The 17954-nt window shown below is 32.5% G+C and overlaps 1 protein-coding gene across 7 annotated transcripts in view; it reads left to right on the forward strand.

Annotated features, from left to right (window-relative positions):
- LOC127717739 (uncharacterized) overlaps positions 1-17954 on the forward strand; it is a 175904-nt gene that overhangs the window by 50957 nt on the left and 106993 nt on the right. For 2 of the 7 annotated variants that reach the window (XM_052223521.1, XM_052223522.1), the window contains exons 5-7: positions 2428-2523; positions 3386-3442; positions 4246-4311. In XM_052223521.1, the coding sequence (XP_052079481.1) occupies positions 2428-2523; positions 3386-3442; positions 4246-4311 (219 nt within the window). Of the gene's footprint in view, positions 1-2427; positions 2524-3385; positions 3443-4245; positions 4312-9038; positions 9219-10336; positions 10630-11627; positions 12245-14515; positions 15919-17954 lie in introns of those variants that run through there. The other 5 variants (XM_052223520.1, XM_052223523.1, XM_052223533.1 and 2 more) reach the window with 4 other exon arrangements.

Raw genomic sequence — 17954 nt, forward strand, 5'->3', positions numbered from 1 at the left:
ATATTCGAAATATATAGTGAAAACCTACCTGAGACCGCTTAAATAAGGGTGAGACCCCCCTGGTCTTTCAATGTCCATAAAATTCAACGTAATCATAGACTCTGTATATGTAAAGATTGTATTAGAAGGATTTTTCAGAATAATGTCATCTTAGATATCTACGGAGGGCTTAGATTGTCACTTTTCAGCTAAAAATTGTCAAAATTTTAGGACAAAGGGCACAGGGCAATGGTGAGAGCCCCCTGATCTCTCAATCTTTCTAATATTATGCAGACATTTAGTTAATAGGTAGATACAAACACGACTAAAAGACTATTAACTAACTGTCTGCTTAATATTAGGCAGATTGAGAGACCAGGGGGCTCTCACCATTGCCCTGTGCTTTTTGTCCTGAAATTTTGACAATTTTTAGCTGAAAAGTGACAATCTAAGCCCTACGTTGATATCGAAGATGACATTTTTCTGAAATCCTTTTGATACAATCTTTACATATACAGAGTCTATGATTTAGTTGAATTTTATGGACATTGAAAGACCAGGGGGTCTCACCGTCATTTAAGCGGTCTCAGGTAGGTTTTCGCTATATATTTTGAATATCCAACTGGCACTTTGGGCCCTCCGTAAGCATAGAAGACAGGAAGTGTACCCAAATTCCTTTTAGTCATGTTTGTATCTATCTATCAACTAACTGTCTGCTTAATATAAGGCAGATTGAGAGATCAGGGAGCTCTCACCATTGCCCTGTGCCCTTTGTCCTGACATTTTGACAATTTTTAGCTGAAAAGGGACAATCTAAGCCCTCTGTAGATATCGAAGATGACATTTTTCTGAAATCCTTTTAATACAATCTTTATTTATACAGAGTCTATTAATTCATCGAATTTTATGGACATTGAAAGAACAGGGGGGTCTCGCCGTCATTTAAGCGGTCTAAGGTAGGTTTTCGCTATATATTTTGAATATCCAACTATCACTTTGGGCCCTCCGTAAACATAGAAGACAAAAAGTGTACCAAAATTCCTTTTAGTCACGTTTGTATCTACCTCATAACTAACTGTGTGCTTAATATTAGGCAGATTTAGAGATCAGGGGGCTCTCACCATTGCTCTGTGCCCTTTGTCCTGAAATTTTGACTTTTTTTAGCTGAAAAGTGACAATCTAAGCCCTCCGTAGATATCGAAGATGACATTATTATGAGAAATCCTTTTGATACAAGCTTTATTTATACAGAGTCTATGAATTTTATGGACATTGAAAGAACAGGGGGTTCTCACTGTCATTTAAGCGGTCTCAGGTAGGTTTTCACTATGTATTTTTTTTTTTGGGCTTTCCATATATATTTTTATTTATATTTCTAAATTTTTTCTAGAGTGATACTAGATATATTAGATATAAAATTACAGTTTTGGTGTCGTTTTATTGATAAAAATCTATATTACATATAGACAAATATGCAAATTACATAAGCATTGATAAGGGTTTATATTTGAGGACAACGAGAGTTTAAGACAACTTGAAGGGGTCATAAAACGATTTCCTAAGTATCTTTTCACTCCTTTCAACTATAAAAATCATGCTTTTAATGTTATCAAATATTATATTTTTTATGATTATCAACTAAATTTGAATATCGAACCGACTGCTAGCAGCCGGTTGGATATTGAATATCGAATATCGAATAACGAACCGGCTGCTAACTTCACATACATAATAAGATAATAAGCCACATGTTAAAATAAATTCCATTTTAGTAAATATTGCGTAACATCGTCCTTTAATTGCATCTGAACAAAATTACATCATAGGTATACTTACGAAGTCAAACATAAACACTACACGTATTTATACTTTTCGTACACGCCTGAATGGTTTTAATATTGACAACAAGAAGATTTTAAGGCACACAATGTGACTTGTTAGACTATTTTTGGAGGAATTACATACGAAAAAAAAATCAGAAATTCAAAATGGTGGTTTTCCTTAGTTACGGGCCTGCAGAACGTAGAATCTGGCATTAAAACAGATACCGTTAACACACTGAAGAAAACAAACTGAAGCTTTATACATTTTACAGAGAAAGTAACACTTGTCTTGATATTTTTCGAATATAATATATTTTTGCCTTTTGTAACTGCTGTTTAATTGAGTTTAAACTGTAATTCAAGTTGTTAAAAACGGGCGAAAGATATGAACGGGATGTTCCAACTTATTAATAGAAAATACACTGTACATGCCGTGGCAAACAATGAAAAACGATCAAAAGAAAACCAACAGTAAACAAAGCACAACATAGACAACTAAAGACTGATTTATAGGAACAAAAACCGTGGTTGATATCAAATGCTCCGGATTGAGGCTTTAATATTCGATAATATATAATCATAATATACTATCCCTTATAGATATTATTTCTTTTGCCATCTTCAGACACGCTAAATCAGACTTTGATTTCAAGATGATGGTGGGCAGATTGACAGAAACCCTGAATACAATACTACAGAAAAGAAAAAAATCTGACAGCACGTACGTTTATAGAAAATCCCCACTACTACTTGGCATTTGAAAGTAATTTTATGTGGCTTATTGCGTTGTAATGAACAGGTTGACTTATTGCTTATATTCACAGCATTACAATTATTATTTAGATGCAGGAGTTACAGAAGTTGTGTTTAAGTGTGACACACAGTCTCCATTGCTTAGAAAATGATGCTAGAATAGGAAACATGAATCTTAAGAACCAATCCATGATATTCTTTTTTGAATAGAGCCTGTCTTTGATAGACATCATCTAAAACTCATGTTTTATAGATCATAATTTGAAGTCACACAAAATATTTTCAAAGTTTAATAATATTTCAAAAAATAGACTGACTAACAGCACACTGCTACTGCGTTAATTGTTATTTACTTGTCCTGTTATATTTGTCAAAGCACTATAATTTAAACAAATCAACAACCCTTCACATGTTTATTTCTATGCACGCTTGTTGAATTTGATTCATACGTTCAGAGATTAACAGTGAACTTTCCCTCCCAAAAAACGAGGGTGCTCTGAAACGGTGAGAAGTTCCAACTTCACTAGTGAAACGTTTGAAGTTGCATTAACGCAGTCTTGATAAAAGGAGGAGAGGATACCACGGATGAAATAAAGTAGTACAAACAAACCATAACAGAAATAATCAAATGAAAAGAACAAAAAGACTAAACTCAACTTGAAAAAACTCACACCTGGACTCCATTGTCCTCCCAAAGAAAAAAGAGCCACTGAATTGTCCAAAATTGCTTCTACACTAATCATGCTAATGGCTTATTTTTAAAAATAAAACTACTTATTTATGTTTATCTTTTTGTTGTGATTTCCCCCTTCTACTTAACATGCATACAGAGATCCAGACGCAGGCAAAGAAGTGCTAGACGGAGAAAACTGTCCAGACACCTTCAGGTTTGTATCAACCGGTTTGAATAGTTATGATTAATGCTATTATATATTTTAGTCTGGGAACAAGACAAAGCAATTATAATCACGGAAGCCACTATAGAAAAGAATTCTTAATACTGAGAACTTCCTCGATACATAACACTTTTACAACTTTGCATTCTAATATGCAAGACAGTATGATATGGACGTTGGCTGCACTGTTTCAAAATAGCTGGTTTTTAATCAGCCAACAACAAGAACATTAAGGCGAGCTTATTTATACAAATATTAATTCATTAAATTCAAATAACTGAATTCTCTTTGCCGTAGACGCTTGCCGTATCGACGCATGCAGTTTTACTCTTTTTGGAGTTCTTAGGAGAATCCCTCAGTATTTGTTTCCTAATCGATTTTCGAGATTTCATATCGGTAAACTATTGTCTATTTTCAAATTGTTTCCACTTGCTTTGAATAGAATTGTACTGCATTGCTTTAAAAATTATTTCCCTTCTGCATCATATACATTGCTAATCTTATTTCATTTTGATTGCATTGTGCTTTTTGTTCCTTTTATAAGCATGTAAATGAATCTAATGAGTCATGTTGCCTTCTAAATTAGATTCGTCGATGAGTTCTCATTTATTCACAATTGATATGTTAACATCGTGTCAGATTAAATTTATAAATCTTATAGAATATATAGTTATGAATATGTGATAAAACATATGGAGCCCTATGAAATCTAAATTTAAGAGATTTGAATGTACACAAGAAAGTAACCATAGTTCTAAAGTACTAATCGCCCAAGTTGCAATTGTCTTATATAGGCCAACATATACAGCGGAGCCGTTTATTCAGCAGATGGACAAAGAAAGAAGACCAGATATTATTGAGTATGTTTAAATATAAAAGCTTATAGGATTTACACTAGTGTCTAGTTGAATATTCGAAACATAAAACCTTTCTAAAACTAGTGTTATAGCTCTACAGCAGCTCAATAGGCTTACTTATGTCTTATTGTACAGGGGACCTCGATGGCCATAAGATTTAAGTAGTCGATATACTGTATCACTTGCATGTCAAAACAGAATTTTTGAGTTTGAATCCCGTACTTGGCAATCCGAATCACTCCAATTCATTGTCAGTATTTCTACCGAAGGCAGTGGTTCTCTCCACCAATTAAAACTGATCGCCACGGAATAGCACAACAGTGCTAAGGTGGCACTAAACACCATTCAATCAATAAATTAATCTATTCTTACATATTGAAAATTTTCAGCACACAAACACATCTATAAATTACATGGGAAGAGACATACAATGTGATTATGTTCATATATTTCTTATTTTCAATTAGCTTAATATAATCAACTGTATCAATTTTCTGCATTGGATGCGTATTTTGACAATAAATGACTCTCTGGTGATGTGCGTAGCCAATATATATGAAAGTCCAAAACTTATTAAACAAAAAGAGAGCTTATAAATCAATCTTTAATTAACTAGTCTATGAAATAATTTATTTATATTTGGCTTTTCGTCCTTTTTATATTTGGTTATACTGGTGTCTGTTATTATTGAACATGATTTTGCCCTTATGATGGCATCTCTCTTTTTGTGCATTTGGCTTAATCCTACGTACGTTATCAAGAGGATTCGTACCAAGCGAATTCGGCGTTTTGTTTTTATTGAATTAATGTCCTTAGTTGAAGATTGAAAAAAATAAAAATTGATTCAATTTGATTTGTGGATAATAAAGACTTTTTCTGTCTTGTGTATGAAACTATAATTCCTTTAAAAACCTTCGTTGGTAGAAATTTACAACTAAATAAAGGCAACAGTAGTATACCGCTGTTCGAAATTCATAAATTGATTGAGAAAAAAAAACAAATCCGGGTTACAAACTAAAACTGAGGGAAACACATCAAATATAAGAGGAGAATTACGACACAACAGAAACACAACATTAAAATGTAACACACACAGAAACGAACTATAATATAACAATGACCATTTTCCTGACTTGGTACAGGACATTTTAAGAAAAAAATGGTGGGTTGAACCTGGTTTTGTGGCTAGCCAAACTGTGTAAATCTAAGAAAAATATTGTTTAGAATTGACTATTTACGAGATGGGAAGAATGAACTGAATTCGGCGGGAAACTCAAGAAAACAAGTATGATAAAGTTTAACTTACCTTAACATTTCACCTGCATGGTGATTTCCTACAAATCCTGAAATCTCTCCTTGTAGCTAAATGTTTATTTTGAATCTTGCTTTCTTAGAATTTTCTTTATTCTATGTAGTAGTTATACTACGGTTACGCTTTTCATACAGTGCATATGTAAAATACGTGGTATATATATATATATAACTTTGATTTTGCTTTGTGAAAGGCTTTTGTTCAGATTAGCATACAATGATTACACAAAAATATTCATTTTGATTCAATTGGTAGAGTCCTGACTTAACATTCGAGACTGTTTGAATGTTTTAGGCAGACATGTAGACATGTAGACATTAATATATATACATTGTTTACAAAATCCTGAGCATCAGAAAACATACATGTATTTGTAAATACTAATTTTATTAAAAAAGGAAAATACCTGGCAGAATGCTTACCAGGTTTGGTATTTATTTATTACAAATTGTGGATAAATCATCTTCTTTTAAACAAAGGTCAACATACATTGCAAAGCAGCAGATGGATGAAACGCCTAGAGAGATTCCGGGGTTTGTATGAATTTTCATTTATTACATCATCTCATGTTTTGATGATAAATTGAAAGAATAAAACGATCAAGCAACATGTACACATACAAACAGCTACTAATGTTCATTAACAACACCTCATTCTTCAAATAAAGTAACCTTCACAAAAGGGACGTCTGTCATATCAAACGGATGCATTTGGAAAGACCATTTCATTTCCTTTAAGACTAAGAAGCGCAAAGTTTTCAAGACAATAAAAGCACGCACTCAACTTGTAGGATTCGTCACTAGTTGTGAGATAACATTTCTGCCTTATGCAACTTACTCTTGTTACATGTATGAGGTTCTGTGTCCTTTTCAATGTCACATTGTACAATAGTATGTTAATAATCCGACTTCATTTTATTACATATAAAAATGCCTGTACCAAGTCAGGAATATGACAGTTGTCCATTCGCTTGATGAGTTTTATCATTTGATTTTGCCATTTGATTAGGGACTTTCCGTTTTTAATTTTCCTCGGTTTTCAGTATTTTTGTGATTTTACTTTTTACTAGTAGCTGTTTTTTAAAATGACAAAACCCAACATTGAATTAAAAAATCATTCTATACGTGTTTCATGTGTTTTTTACACGGTTTGTTCATCATGTTCTACCGAATATTATGCCTTTTTAAAATATATAAGTCACATACGTGATTCATACAATATGATATATAACACACACATATATATAAATTTACCTTCATAATTTGGATTGTAATATATGACACTGTATTATATTTACTTTCGCATTTTGGATTTGCGATATATGACACTATATTCAATTCATATTAGAGCCTTCTACGAGATTGGTTGCGGAATTCAACTCTACTCAACATCAGACGTCTCCAATATAATCCAGGCAATTCGGTGGAAATCAGACGATTTTCAACGTTCTTATAAACCAGATACAGCGTTACAGAACTACAAGTTTGAGACAGATTTTTTTCATATTGAGCCAAAAGATCCCAAGGATAATCGCAATTTTCCAAAAGATAGTTCTGGGAAGATATCAGTGAAAGTAAAGCTTCCAAATGACATCAATTATCAGTTTCTGCATTTGAAGGCCTACATTAAATTTGGACCCAAGTGGAATTTGGTCGACGCTACGTTAAAGGTATATTATACTTTTGATTCACAGGTTACCGGTTTCACATACAGATGATGAAGGTAATAAACCAATTGTCGTTACTATAATTCCGTCTTCTTTTTCCCGAATGTGACCTACCAAAAAGTAAAATCACATAAATACTGGTCTCCGAGGAAAATTCAAAACGGAAAGTCCCTAAACAAATGGCAAAATCAAAAGCACAAACACGTCAACCGAATGGATAACAACCGTCATATTCCTGACTTGGTACAGGCATTTGTTTATGTAGAAAATGGTGGATCGAACCTAGTTTTATAGATAGCTAAACCTCTCACTTGTATGCTTTGTAATTTTCTCAAATTACCGAGTATTTGTGCAAAACGATGGACATATGGAGCAGTATCTGTTTACCCTTCAGGAGCACCTGAGATAAGCCTTGGGTTTTATTAGTGTTCGCATTTCTTAGTATTTAGCATTCTGTTTGTCTTTTGGTCCTTTTAGACATTGCGTTTTCAGTTTATTTTTGACTTATCAACTTAAATATCGCATTGGTTTCTTTCACCTCTCTTCTACAGGTTGTTGCCAAATCTTATATTCATCTGCGTTATGCTATACTTGAAGTTAACTAGAACAAGTTATGCATTTATCTGTTTTACTTTCAAAATTTCATTATATGAATTCTTTCAAATAAGTAGTACTTGACGTTCTTAAAATCATTAAATATCAAACGCATTGATATAGTGATGATACATAGAGTTCCATTTTATTGATATACAATAACCATAAGGTCACCGACTAAATATTTCAGGTTTTAACAAATTTGATACCTACGTTGGAATGAAAAATGATGAAAACGGCATTTTGCGGCTCTTCAACTCCATGATGTTACGCTTATTTTGAATTTTGTGTGTGTTTTTGTACATCACTTGACTGATGTATACTGAGAAAAAACAAAGCCAATTTTTTACATCATTTAAACAAAAATTCCATTGGAAATAAGATATCGATTTTTACGGAGTTTTGACAAAGTTTTTGAAATATTTTACGTTCATTATAACATATCTAGAACTTTTTGAGGAGATTTCGTTCAATCAAATTTTATCAAGTTTAACATTTTAAGGAATTATTTTTATCGATTTTCAGTAACATTTCATTTTAATAAACTTGCACTGAACATGCTGAAAGGAAAACGAATATCGCGCTAAAAAGAAAAAAAAAGAAAAAAAGAACTTTAAAATTGATACACGAATCCACAGGCCCTCGATCTAGACAATACCAGTGTGTTTTAAATAAGACATTGTTAGAAAAAAGGTTTAACATGTGTATAGAATTAGGATTTTATAAGGAGAACTAACCATTACGTGGAAAAAAATGACGAGTATCGTTTAACATTTTGCTGAACAAAATTAACGGTACCAATTTCCCGCACCAGATTTACATTTTGAGAATAAAGGTTTTGAATCCACAAGTTAAAACTTATTTGAAATAATAAATGCTTCTTGTAAATTTGAAATTAGTTACTAAGTCATATATCCAATGATAACTTCGATTACTATGTCTTCAATGAAATGTGTTTCGTTATTTGATGTGTTTTTTCATTGTCAGTATATGAGTTCGAATATTTTTATGCATAATGGTCGAAAACATGATTTTTTGTTTGTTTTAAGTTATGCTCGTGCAGACAAAGAGTGCTAAATCAAGAGGGCACACTATTCGGAAACACAGGTAAACATGATTTTCTTACATCCGATTTATTTTATATTTTGTCGATTTCAGGAGAAATCAGTGACGTTTAAAGCTGTTAAACTAGATGCTCTCTGTATTGTATCAAAACCACTAAAGGAACGCGTTAACATTTTACCAAATGGTTGCAAGTATGTTGCTCAAACCGACAACAGAGTTGAAGTTATCTTCCCTCCTGGTGCAGTTGAGAGTGAGGAATCTGTTACTTTACATGTACGAACAAATATTTTGAATATGGGTTATTTGTTGCATTTATTTGCACCGGTCCTAAGTCAGGAACCTGTTGTTCTGTGGTTGTCGTTTGTTGGTGTGGTTCATAAATGTTTCTTGTTTCTCGTTTTTTATACAGATTAGACCGTTGGTTTTTCTGTTTGAATGGTTTTACACTAGTAATTTTTTGAACCCTTTATAGATTGCTGTTCGGTGTGAGCCAAGGTCCGTTTTGAACAGCAGTATACTACTGTTGCTTTTATTGAATGATGGCTGTACTTTGACCTATAATGGTTTTCGTTTTACTTATTGTGACTTCGATGGAAATTTGTTTCATTGGCACTCATACCACATTTTCTTATATCTATATGTCGAATTAACTGATTGATGCAATTCATGCAATTTTTCTTCGATAAAAAAGATCAGGCCTTATGACAAGACTAATAAAAAATAAAAGAATGACAAGGCGACAATAATGAGCATATGAAAGTATGACAAATTAAAGATATCCATCTATTTGCTCCTTACAAATTTTTCTGTTGAAAATTATGGGTGGAAAGTTAAATCTTTGCGGAATGGGCAAAAAGGCTCTTTGATTGATGGATTTTCCCCTTTTTTATGTATAAGTATTTTAATGTATAACTGGGGTATACAATTTTATTGTTAAATGCCATTGTTTGTTAGAATGGTCTTCTTAATTTGTATTAATTCTAATTTAGTTTTAACATATTTATTTATAGTGGATTGGGAAACAAGTTATTACAACTTATATTAATCCCTTTCCACTTTGCTGGTGCGAAAGCTGCCTTGTAGCGGCATTAGCCTGCTCTTTGTCAAAATCTACATGAGTGTCTTTTACGTGCAAGAGATATTGCTCTCTCTCTTCACACGGGTCAGTCATTTATCATCCCCTTCCGACGAACTATCATAGTATAAAGTAATTGAAAAAAGGTTTGAAACCTTGTATTTATAATTATAAATGCAGGATTTTATAAAGCAAACGAAAAGCAGATTAAATGTAAGAGTTGTGACACTGAAAATTTATTTTTTACAATGTAACATTAGAAATTCAAAAGTTAGTTTTTACTCATTTTTTCATTATTCAAAAATATTATTGTTAGGTAATTCCTGTAAATAAAGAAATTTTGCGAAGACAGTACGAAGAACGGAGTAAAAATGGGGAAGCAATTCTGGCAATTTCTGATTGTTTGTATACTACTGGAGATACAAACCTAAGAAAGAAGGTTCAAGTCAAACTTCCACTGAATGATATTAGAAACCCCACTGAGTCAGATGAAGATTATGTATACAGACTTTTCAGACAAAATACTCATGGACAATTTACGTTAACAGATAACGTAGTTACGGTTGATGAAAATCATACTGCAGTTTTTGAAACGGACCAGATTTCCGGGTAAGGACTAGCATAATTAAATTTAGCAATTTTAACATTAACGGTATAGCAGATTCGCATTTCAACAGTATAGGTTGTAAGGCTGTGTTTCAGCCCTCAGTCTTTTAAAATCGAAAACCTATAACAAACTTTGATTAACTGATATCATCGAATTATACAAAAAGAATAAGCAAAATCCTCACAAGGAATCAGAAGTATGTATGAAAGAGATACATATGTGTATATTTCTTAATCTAAAATCAATAACATCAAATTCAAATGTCCGTATTGCATTACAATACATATGTTCCGAGCTACAGGTCTGTTGATACCATCAGATCTAATGGTTTTAATCCTTAAAAGTAGATGTGGCTACTTGAGGTAAAAATCCTTTTTTTTTACCTTAATAAGTTCTTGGAAATGTTAGTTCTTCGCTTACATTTATTTGCGCCATAGTTTTTACACCTTTATTCAATGATCCTCTGCTCTTTAAGTCAACACTAATGGTTAAGCTCTTTCACATTTATTCAAATATTTGTATGCTTATTTGATTGTTGCAGTGAAAGGTGACAATAAATAGTCTAATTATTGGTGTACAATCCATGTATTGAATACTCGTTCGAAGTGTGTAACTTCCCTGTCCTCATCAGCTGCAGTTATGAATGCTTATGACATGCATATGTCTGTTGTGTGTCATGTTGAATTTAAACATATTGTATGTTCCAAAAAGTGGTAAGACTACGCTGACCTATAGTTGTTAACTTCTGTGTCATTTGGTGTCTTGTAGAGAGTTATGTCATTGGCAATCTTATCACATCTTTTTTATAGTTAGTCCCTATACCATGTACCCTTTCAGTGTCTCATGTAAAGCAAGAATTTGATTGTGTCTAAAAGAAGTGCCCCATTTCCATGCAAGTAATACAATTGTATATACTTTAGACTAAGATACATTATTAAACTAATCAATTAACATCAACATTAGAATGTAAAACTAGGTTTATATTCTCTTTGTTTTGTAGAACAAGCGTTTCTCTCATAGGAAAGGATGAACTAAAGAAAGGTCCGCTAGAAATATCTGGAAACATCGAGGAAATGCATGGTCATCAATCCATCTGCAAAGTTCTATTCTTTGTAAGTGAGGTGACGTCACGTGGGCTTACAGTTTTGCTCGCTTGTATTGAAAAATCAAAGATGCAAGCGTTTTGCCTAAACTGCGAAGAGAGAGGCTTCCAACTTTTCAAGAACTGGATAAGCAAAGATTTAGTCTTCAAACCACAAATCAAAATTGCCATCTCTCTTAAAGGATGTTTCAGTATGCCACGTTTTTCGTCGAGGAAAAGATTAGACATGACCTTTTTGCCAAACTCGACAGAGAATTTTACAAGATTCGTAGTTGAAATTAAACCAAAAATGGACCAAGATGTATACGGTATTTTGTTACTGACCAAGGATCAGGAATTTTTGGATGAAATAATTTATAATACACTAACCAACAAGGAATACGCAAACGCATCATTGTCCAGAAAAAACACTGACCGACAAAGAACACAACGGTCTGATCAAAGGACGGCTACCAAAGGAAAAAGTTTTATTGACAGGCAGCCGACTTTGCCAGTTCGTCAATTCAGTGAAGATGGTAAGGAAAACAATACAAATAGTGATTTTATTTCTAAAACATAACTTAAGATAAATTCCACCACTGCAACAAGTGTGTTACGATATTTCTCCACTCGAGACAGTTTAATTTTGATATTTAAAGCGCGAGGCTTGCCGAGATTTTTAAATAATTGAAATGTATCTGTTGAGAGTAGAAAATATCGTAATACACGATTTATTGTGGTGAAATCTGTTTCTCTAAAGATTTTTTATCCTTCTTATTCAAAGATTTGCAGAAAGTTGTGTTGTTAATATGTGACGTCATTAGATATTGTCGCCTTTTCTTAGGAATTAACAATGGGAAATTCAGAAAAAAAAAAACAAGAAAAGTTGACGTCATAATTAAATGTCGTCCATCATTTGCTAAGAACAGATATTTCACTAGTGAGGAGAAATATTTTTCTCAAGAAATGTTAAAATGGCACACAAATTAGAGAAATATAGTTCCAATTTTGTCCAACCTCCTTATAAATATATACACCATACGCGCATTTCTTCTACAAACTACTCATTGATGGTACTCTAATTTGAACAGTTAGAAATCAAACCACTAATATATTTTTCTTGTATTGTTAACGTTTACATTATGCCATTGAATCTTCTTGTGTTTTGCATAAATTACACAAGAAGGAACAATGGCATATATGTTAAAGTCTGAATGCGTCGATAGGGTAAACGTCTACTTCTATGCATACTTTGTGAATCCACTTAGTCTATTTGTCACAATTGGGAAAAAATTCAATCAGTAATTTAGATAGGAAAACTTGAATGACATCTCAAGATCTCACCCTATGAAAACATATATCTATTAAGTAAAGACACAGGTATATCGGTCAGCTGATTCATGATGATGACCATATACCTAACATAGTGTCAATATCAATCGTATGTTCTCTATTGGAACAGTTTTTATGTACAGATAATACCCCTTTCGAAAAGAACGAGATGTGAAGCATACCTTCTGATGTTTTTAGTATCCTTAATGCCATATACATACGGATATATGACATAAAAGCACTGACTCTTGGTTTTTGAGTTGCATGTTATCCTGAATATGTCTTAGAGTGAAATTAATGAGCTTTGTAGACTTTTCTTATCTATGTCTATGAGATTATTCTGTGTGAATTATAATTCAGATGAGTACAAAATAAGTTAGCCAGTAGAGGAGCTCAGTAAGTACCCATTACAATGCCGACTGTCTGTTGAAGTCAATGAAAAATAAAAAAAATATGTTATCGATAAAACATTCCAACACTTTGAGAATATCATGTTTGTTGTATTTGTTTATAGATTTAGTGCGGTTCTAAACAGAGCAATTTTTTATGACCTTAAATGAGATATTTTGATCTACGATTCCCATTCGTGTAGAAAAATTAATGATGCATTCGATCTATCAATTAAGCATGGAGAATAATATTGTGAAGCGTAGAAAATCAAATTTTTTAATATTACCGCAAAGTTGCAGAGATTGAATTGAGGATTTTACAATAGATCTTAAGAACTGAATAAAAGTCTATCCGAGACCAGCTGATCTATGCAAGGGAATCAAACCCTTAAATAAAGAAACTACTTTGTTACAGCACATCAAAGGTTTTGGCGTTTTATGCTCTTTGTCGACCTGGAGTCGTATCTATACGGAACCCTTTTTTGCGTAACAAGTTATAAGCCTTGCATCTACGCTGTGTTTTTATCACTAACATTTCTGGGAAATGTTTCGTCACCAATAACCCACTAGTGAGGATCTTGTGTAGACATTAAGTATGATTTATTTTCTGGTATTCTATTAACTTTCTGTAGTTGAAATTCTGAGTAACTCAAAACTCATGCATAGATTGCGTAACCGTATTTGGGTAACTTTTTGAATTTTTGTGCTTACCATGCTCATGAAGTTAGTGTTTGATTTGACTTTCCTATTTTCTTAGTCGAGCACCAACGACGAATATGATGCAGACGATATGCGCGTCTAGCACGACCTATAGGCCTTGTATCTTTGATTCGATTTTTTCTTTCATATTAAGTGAATTATATTTAGTGAGCATAATGTTTTGTTTATACATAACTTTTGTCGGAGTTTGACAGAATGCTACGTATACTAATTTTTTATCTGATGTCAATCACTTATTTATTTGTTTTTGTTTATTATGATTTCATCAATTTTATGTATATTTGTACTTGACATTACATATCCATACTTTTTTTTATCTTTTCGTTAACACTCTTTTATACAATTTCAATTATTTATATTTTCCAGATTTCTTGACAGAAAAAGGTGTAATGGCCATTGCAAAATTGCTTAATGCAGACAAAATGTTTGAAACTGTTCTTCATCTGGATATGAAACAGGTTCAATATGACCAAATTTGTGAAAAATTTCCATCAAGTAATAGGCAGGCTTTCACATTGCTAAAAACAGCACTCGATCCACTGAAGAAAAACAAAGTTGACAAGTTAACATCCGCACTTGAAAGTGCCGAGGAAGGAGGATTAGCTGAAAGTATTCGCCAGATCTTTGAAGAACAAGGAGACCTGTCAAAATTACAGAAGTAAAGTCAACAATACGTTCGGAAGACCTTTAGATCACTGTCTGTCATATAAATCATTCAAGTAAATCCTTGTATTTCACATGTTTAGGTTTAAGCGTTTAGATGGCGATCAACCAAGAAACGCATCAATTTTATAAAGTGTTTATTACATATTTATTTCATTCAACGTTCTGTGAGAGGAATAAATCAGAACCATGAATGTTATGAGAGATATTTTCTTAAATCTAAAATTAAAAGACTAATACAGTATGTAATACTATCATTGGATAATTCCGAATCTGTTTTAGTATGAAACCTGGTGATTTTCCTAAATTGAGGTTTAAGATGACTTATTGTCTATAATACGATAAATATGAGGTAAAGCACAATTTCTAACCCTTCCGTAACACACCGAGTCAAATCAGGTTTCGATAAAATTTGCGTGACTCAATAAAGTCATGACATTGTTGCATGCGTATTGTTTATTGGATTGGCAATGGCTTGTTAGTCGTTTTAGAATGGTGTTGATTGTTCATCTATAATGCGTGGTTGTGTTGTGCCACATGAATATCTTTATAATCGTTTTAATATTCGTATAAATATACAGGAGGAGCACGATTTGTTTTTTTTTCGAAAGCAAGTGTAATCCTCCCCGGTTATTTCTTAGGGACGTGTTGCTCAGTGTTACCTTTCTTTTCAGTAGAAAGTTGAGGACTGTTGTTTGCCTTTCTGTCGGTTTTTCGTGTTTTGTGTCATAGTATTGTTTATGTCTATTCCACTATGTGTTTCTGGATATCTCTTTTGTATCTTTACATTTTGTAGTCTCCTTGTACAAATGGATCTATTTTGATAGAAAACGAGAGAACATACATTTTGATTGCTTTTAAAGTGCAGTTTGGAAAGGATTGACCAGTCTAAAGTGACAAATATAAAATAGTATATGTTTTACCTAATCTCTTTTATTTTGTTTTGTTTTACTACTATTAAAAGGCATTTATTGAATACCAAAACTTAAATAATTAAAGATATCTGATACAAGTTCTTGTTAATATTTTGATTTGTATGTGTCACGTTTTAAAGGGTTAAACAATGAATGTATAGCAGTTTGATATTAAACCAAATTCTAATAATATCTAAATACTTTTTCACACTGGATTGTGTTTTGAGATTTGTTCACTCATAACAAAAACCAATACGATATCCTTCATCTATTTTAATCTGAGTTTGAGAAAATAGTGGTGTTCAAATTTGATATATGGTCTAGCAAAATAGGAATCAGAGTTAACTACAAAAAGAACAAACCCGTGTAGATCAACAAGTTCAAGAATATTATAATTTGCAAATCTAATGAGAGGAAACGAAAGAAGACTTAAACATGATATACATTGAAAGACATTTAACAATGTAATATGTACTCAGATATGTTCTAATGTTCATTAATGTAGTTTGCAAAATTATGATTATGGGCAAGGGAAAATACTATTTTTCATAGTATTGCCTCCCAAAGCCTAATATAAAAGAGGGACGAAAGATACCAGAGGGATAGTCAAACTCATAGATCGAAAACAAACTGATAAGGCCATGGCCACAAATAAAAAGACAAACAGACAAATAATAGTACAGATGACACAACATAGAAAACTAAAGACTAAGCAACACGAACCCCACCAAAAACTGGGGGTGATCTCAGGTGCTCCGGAAGGGTAAGCAGATCCTGCTCCACATGTGGCACCCGTCGTGTTGCTTATGTTATTACAAATCCGATAAATAGTCTAATTCGGTAGGTCACATTCGTGAAAAGGGAAGGGTATTGTAATTACGACATAAGGAACATATCCGATATACTATGCAATGTTTAATGTTTCTTTTCCATTCAAAAATACAATTGATCAGTACAGTTATAATTGGTACCATAACATCGATCATAAAAGAGGAACATTACATATTTTTCAAAGTTAAACCAGGTTCAATCAACATTTAAGTATTTCCTCACATTTCACATCGTTATTCTAGCATTACAATTGAAACTGATAAGTTAAATGTTGCGTTAATGACAGTGATAAGTATCAATTATCCTGATAATAATTGTTACAATGAATTAAATATAAAGGAGAAAAAGGAAGAAATAAAAATCAGTACACTTTATATACTATTGAAACATCACTGTTTTTTCTTAGTTATAATCATCGTGTGGATCACTCAAATCTATCGTCATCACATTAATACCTTATATAAGGTTACCGCATATCTGTTGAACTGTGAAAATGAGGATGTAACACCTCTTTTAAGATACCATTTAACATGTTAAAAGGCCTTAATCTGATTAAAGATCTGTGTATAATGAGTTCTTGATGAATCGATCTCACAATGTGATTGAACAATATGATGTTGGTTAAAATCATATTAAACTATCCAACTAGAGCTTACTATAAATTTATCAACCATCATAGAATGAAAACTCTGCCAACTATAAAGGCCTTGATACGGGAAGTACTTTGTTGTATTCTTTGATAATTGGCGAACTTTCATATACATTTTAGCATAAAAAAACATACAAAAAAAAAGATATGATTTAATAAAACAAATGCTGAGATCAAAACGGATGTAAAGAATCGTCTTTGAGATAGTGGGAATGAAAATGAACTTGCTGAAAGAAACATTAAGATCTCGATCAGCCGATGAAGGACATAACTAAATAAAATATCTCTTCAATGTTGAAACAATTGAAACCCTAAGATTGAAAGATTGATATAAATAAGGTTACCTGAACAATTTCATTGAGTCAGTTTAGTAAGATCTATGCTGAGGAGATTCCTATTGGCTACATGGGGTGTTTAAATACCAAGCTACATTTGTATGTCCATATAGAATTTAGACGTTAAAGCCGATACGCTGTTTGTGAAGGATAACGGACAGTTTTTATTTTTCATCTGAAACTATGAGTGGCATTTTATTTCAAACACGATGTAAAATGCCATTTGATTACCAATATTGTTTGAAATGATAAATGCTATGTGTGTTTCGATCAGGTAACTTATTCTTTTGTTTGAAGCATTGTTGAAACGTCAACTACAACTAGCATCGGGTTTATAATCCCTATGGGATATACAATACATAATTCATTACGTACCGCCGTAATATATAGATTTTTCCATTACCGTTTTCTAC

The sequence above is a fragment of the Mytilus californianus genome, unplaced genomic scaffold (genome assembly GCF_021869535.1).
Source record: "Mytilus californianus isolate M0D057914Y unplaced genomic scaffold, xbMytCali1.0.p SCAF_10, whole genome shotgun sequence".
NCBI lineage: Eukaryota > Metazoa > Mollusca > Bivalvia > Mytilida > Mytilidae > Mytilus > Mytilus californianus.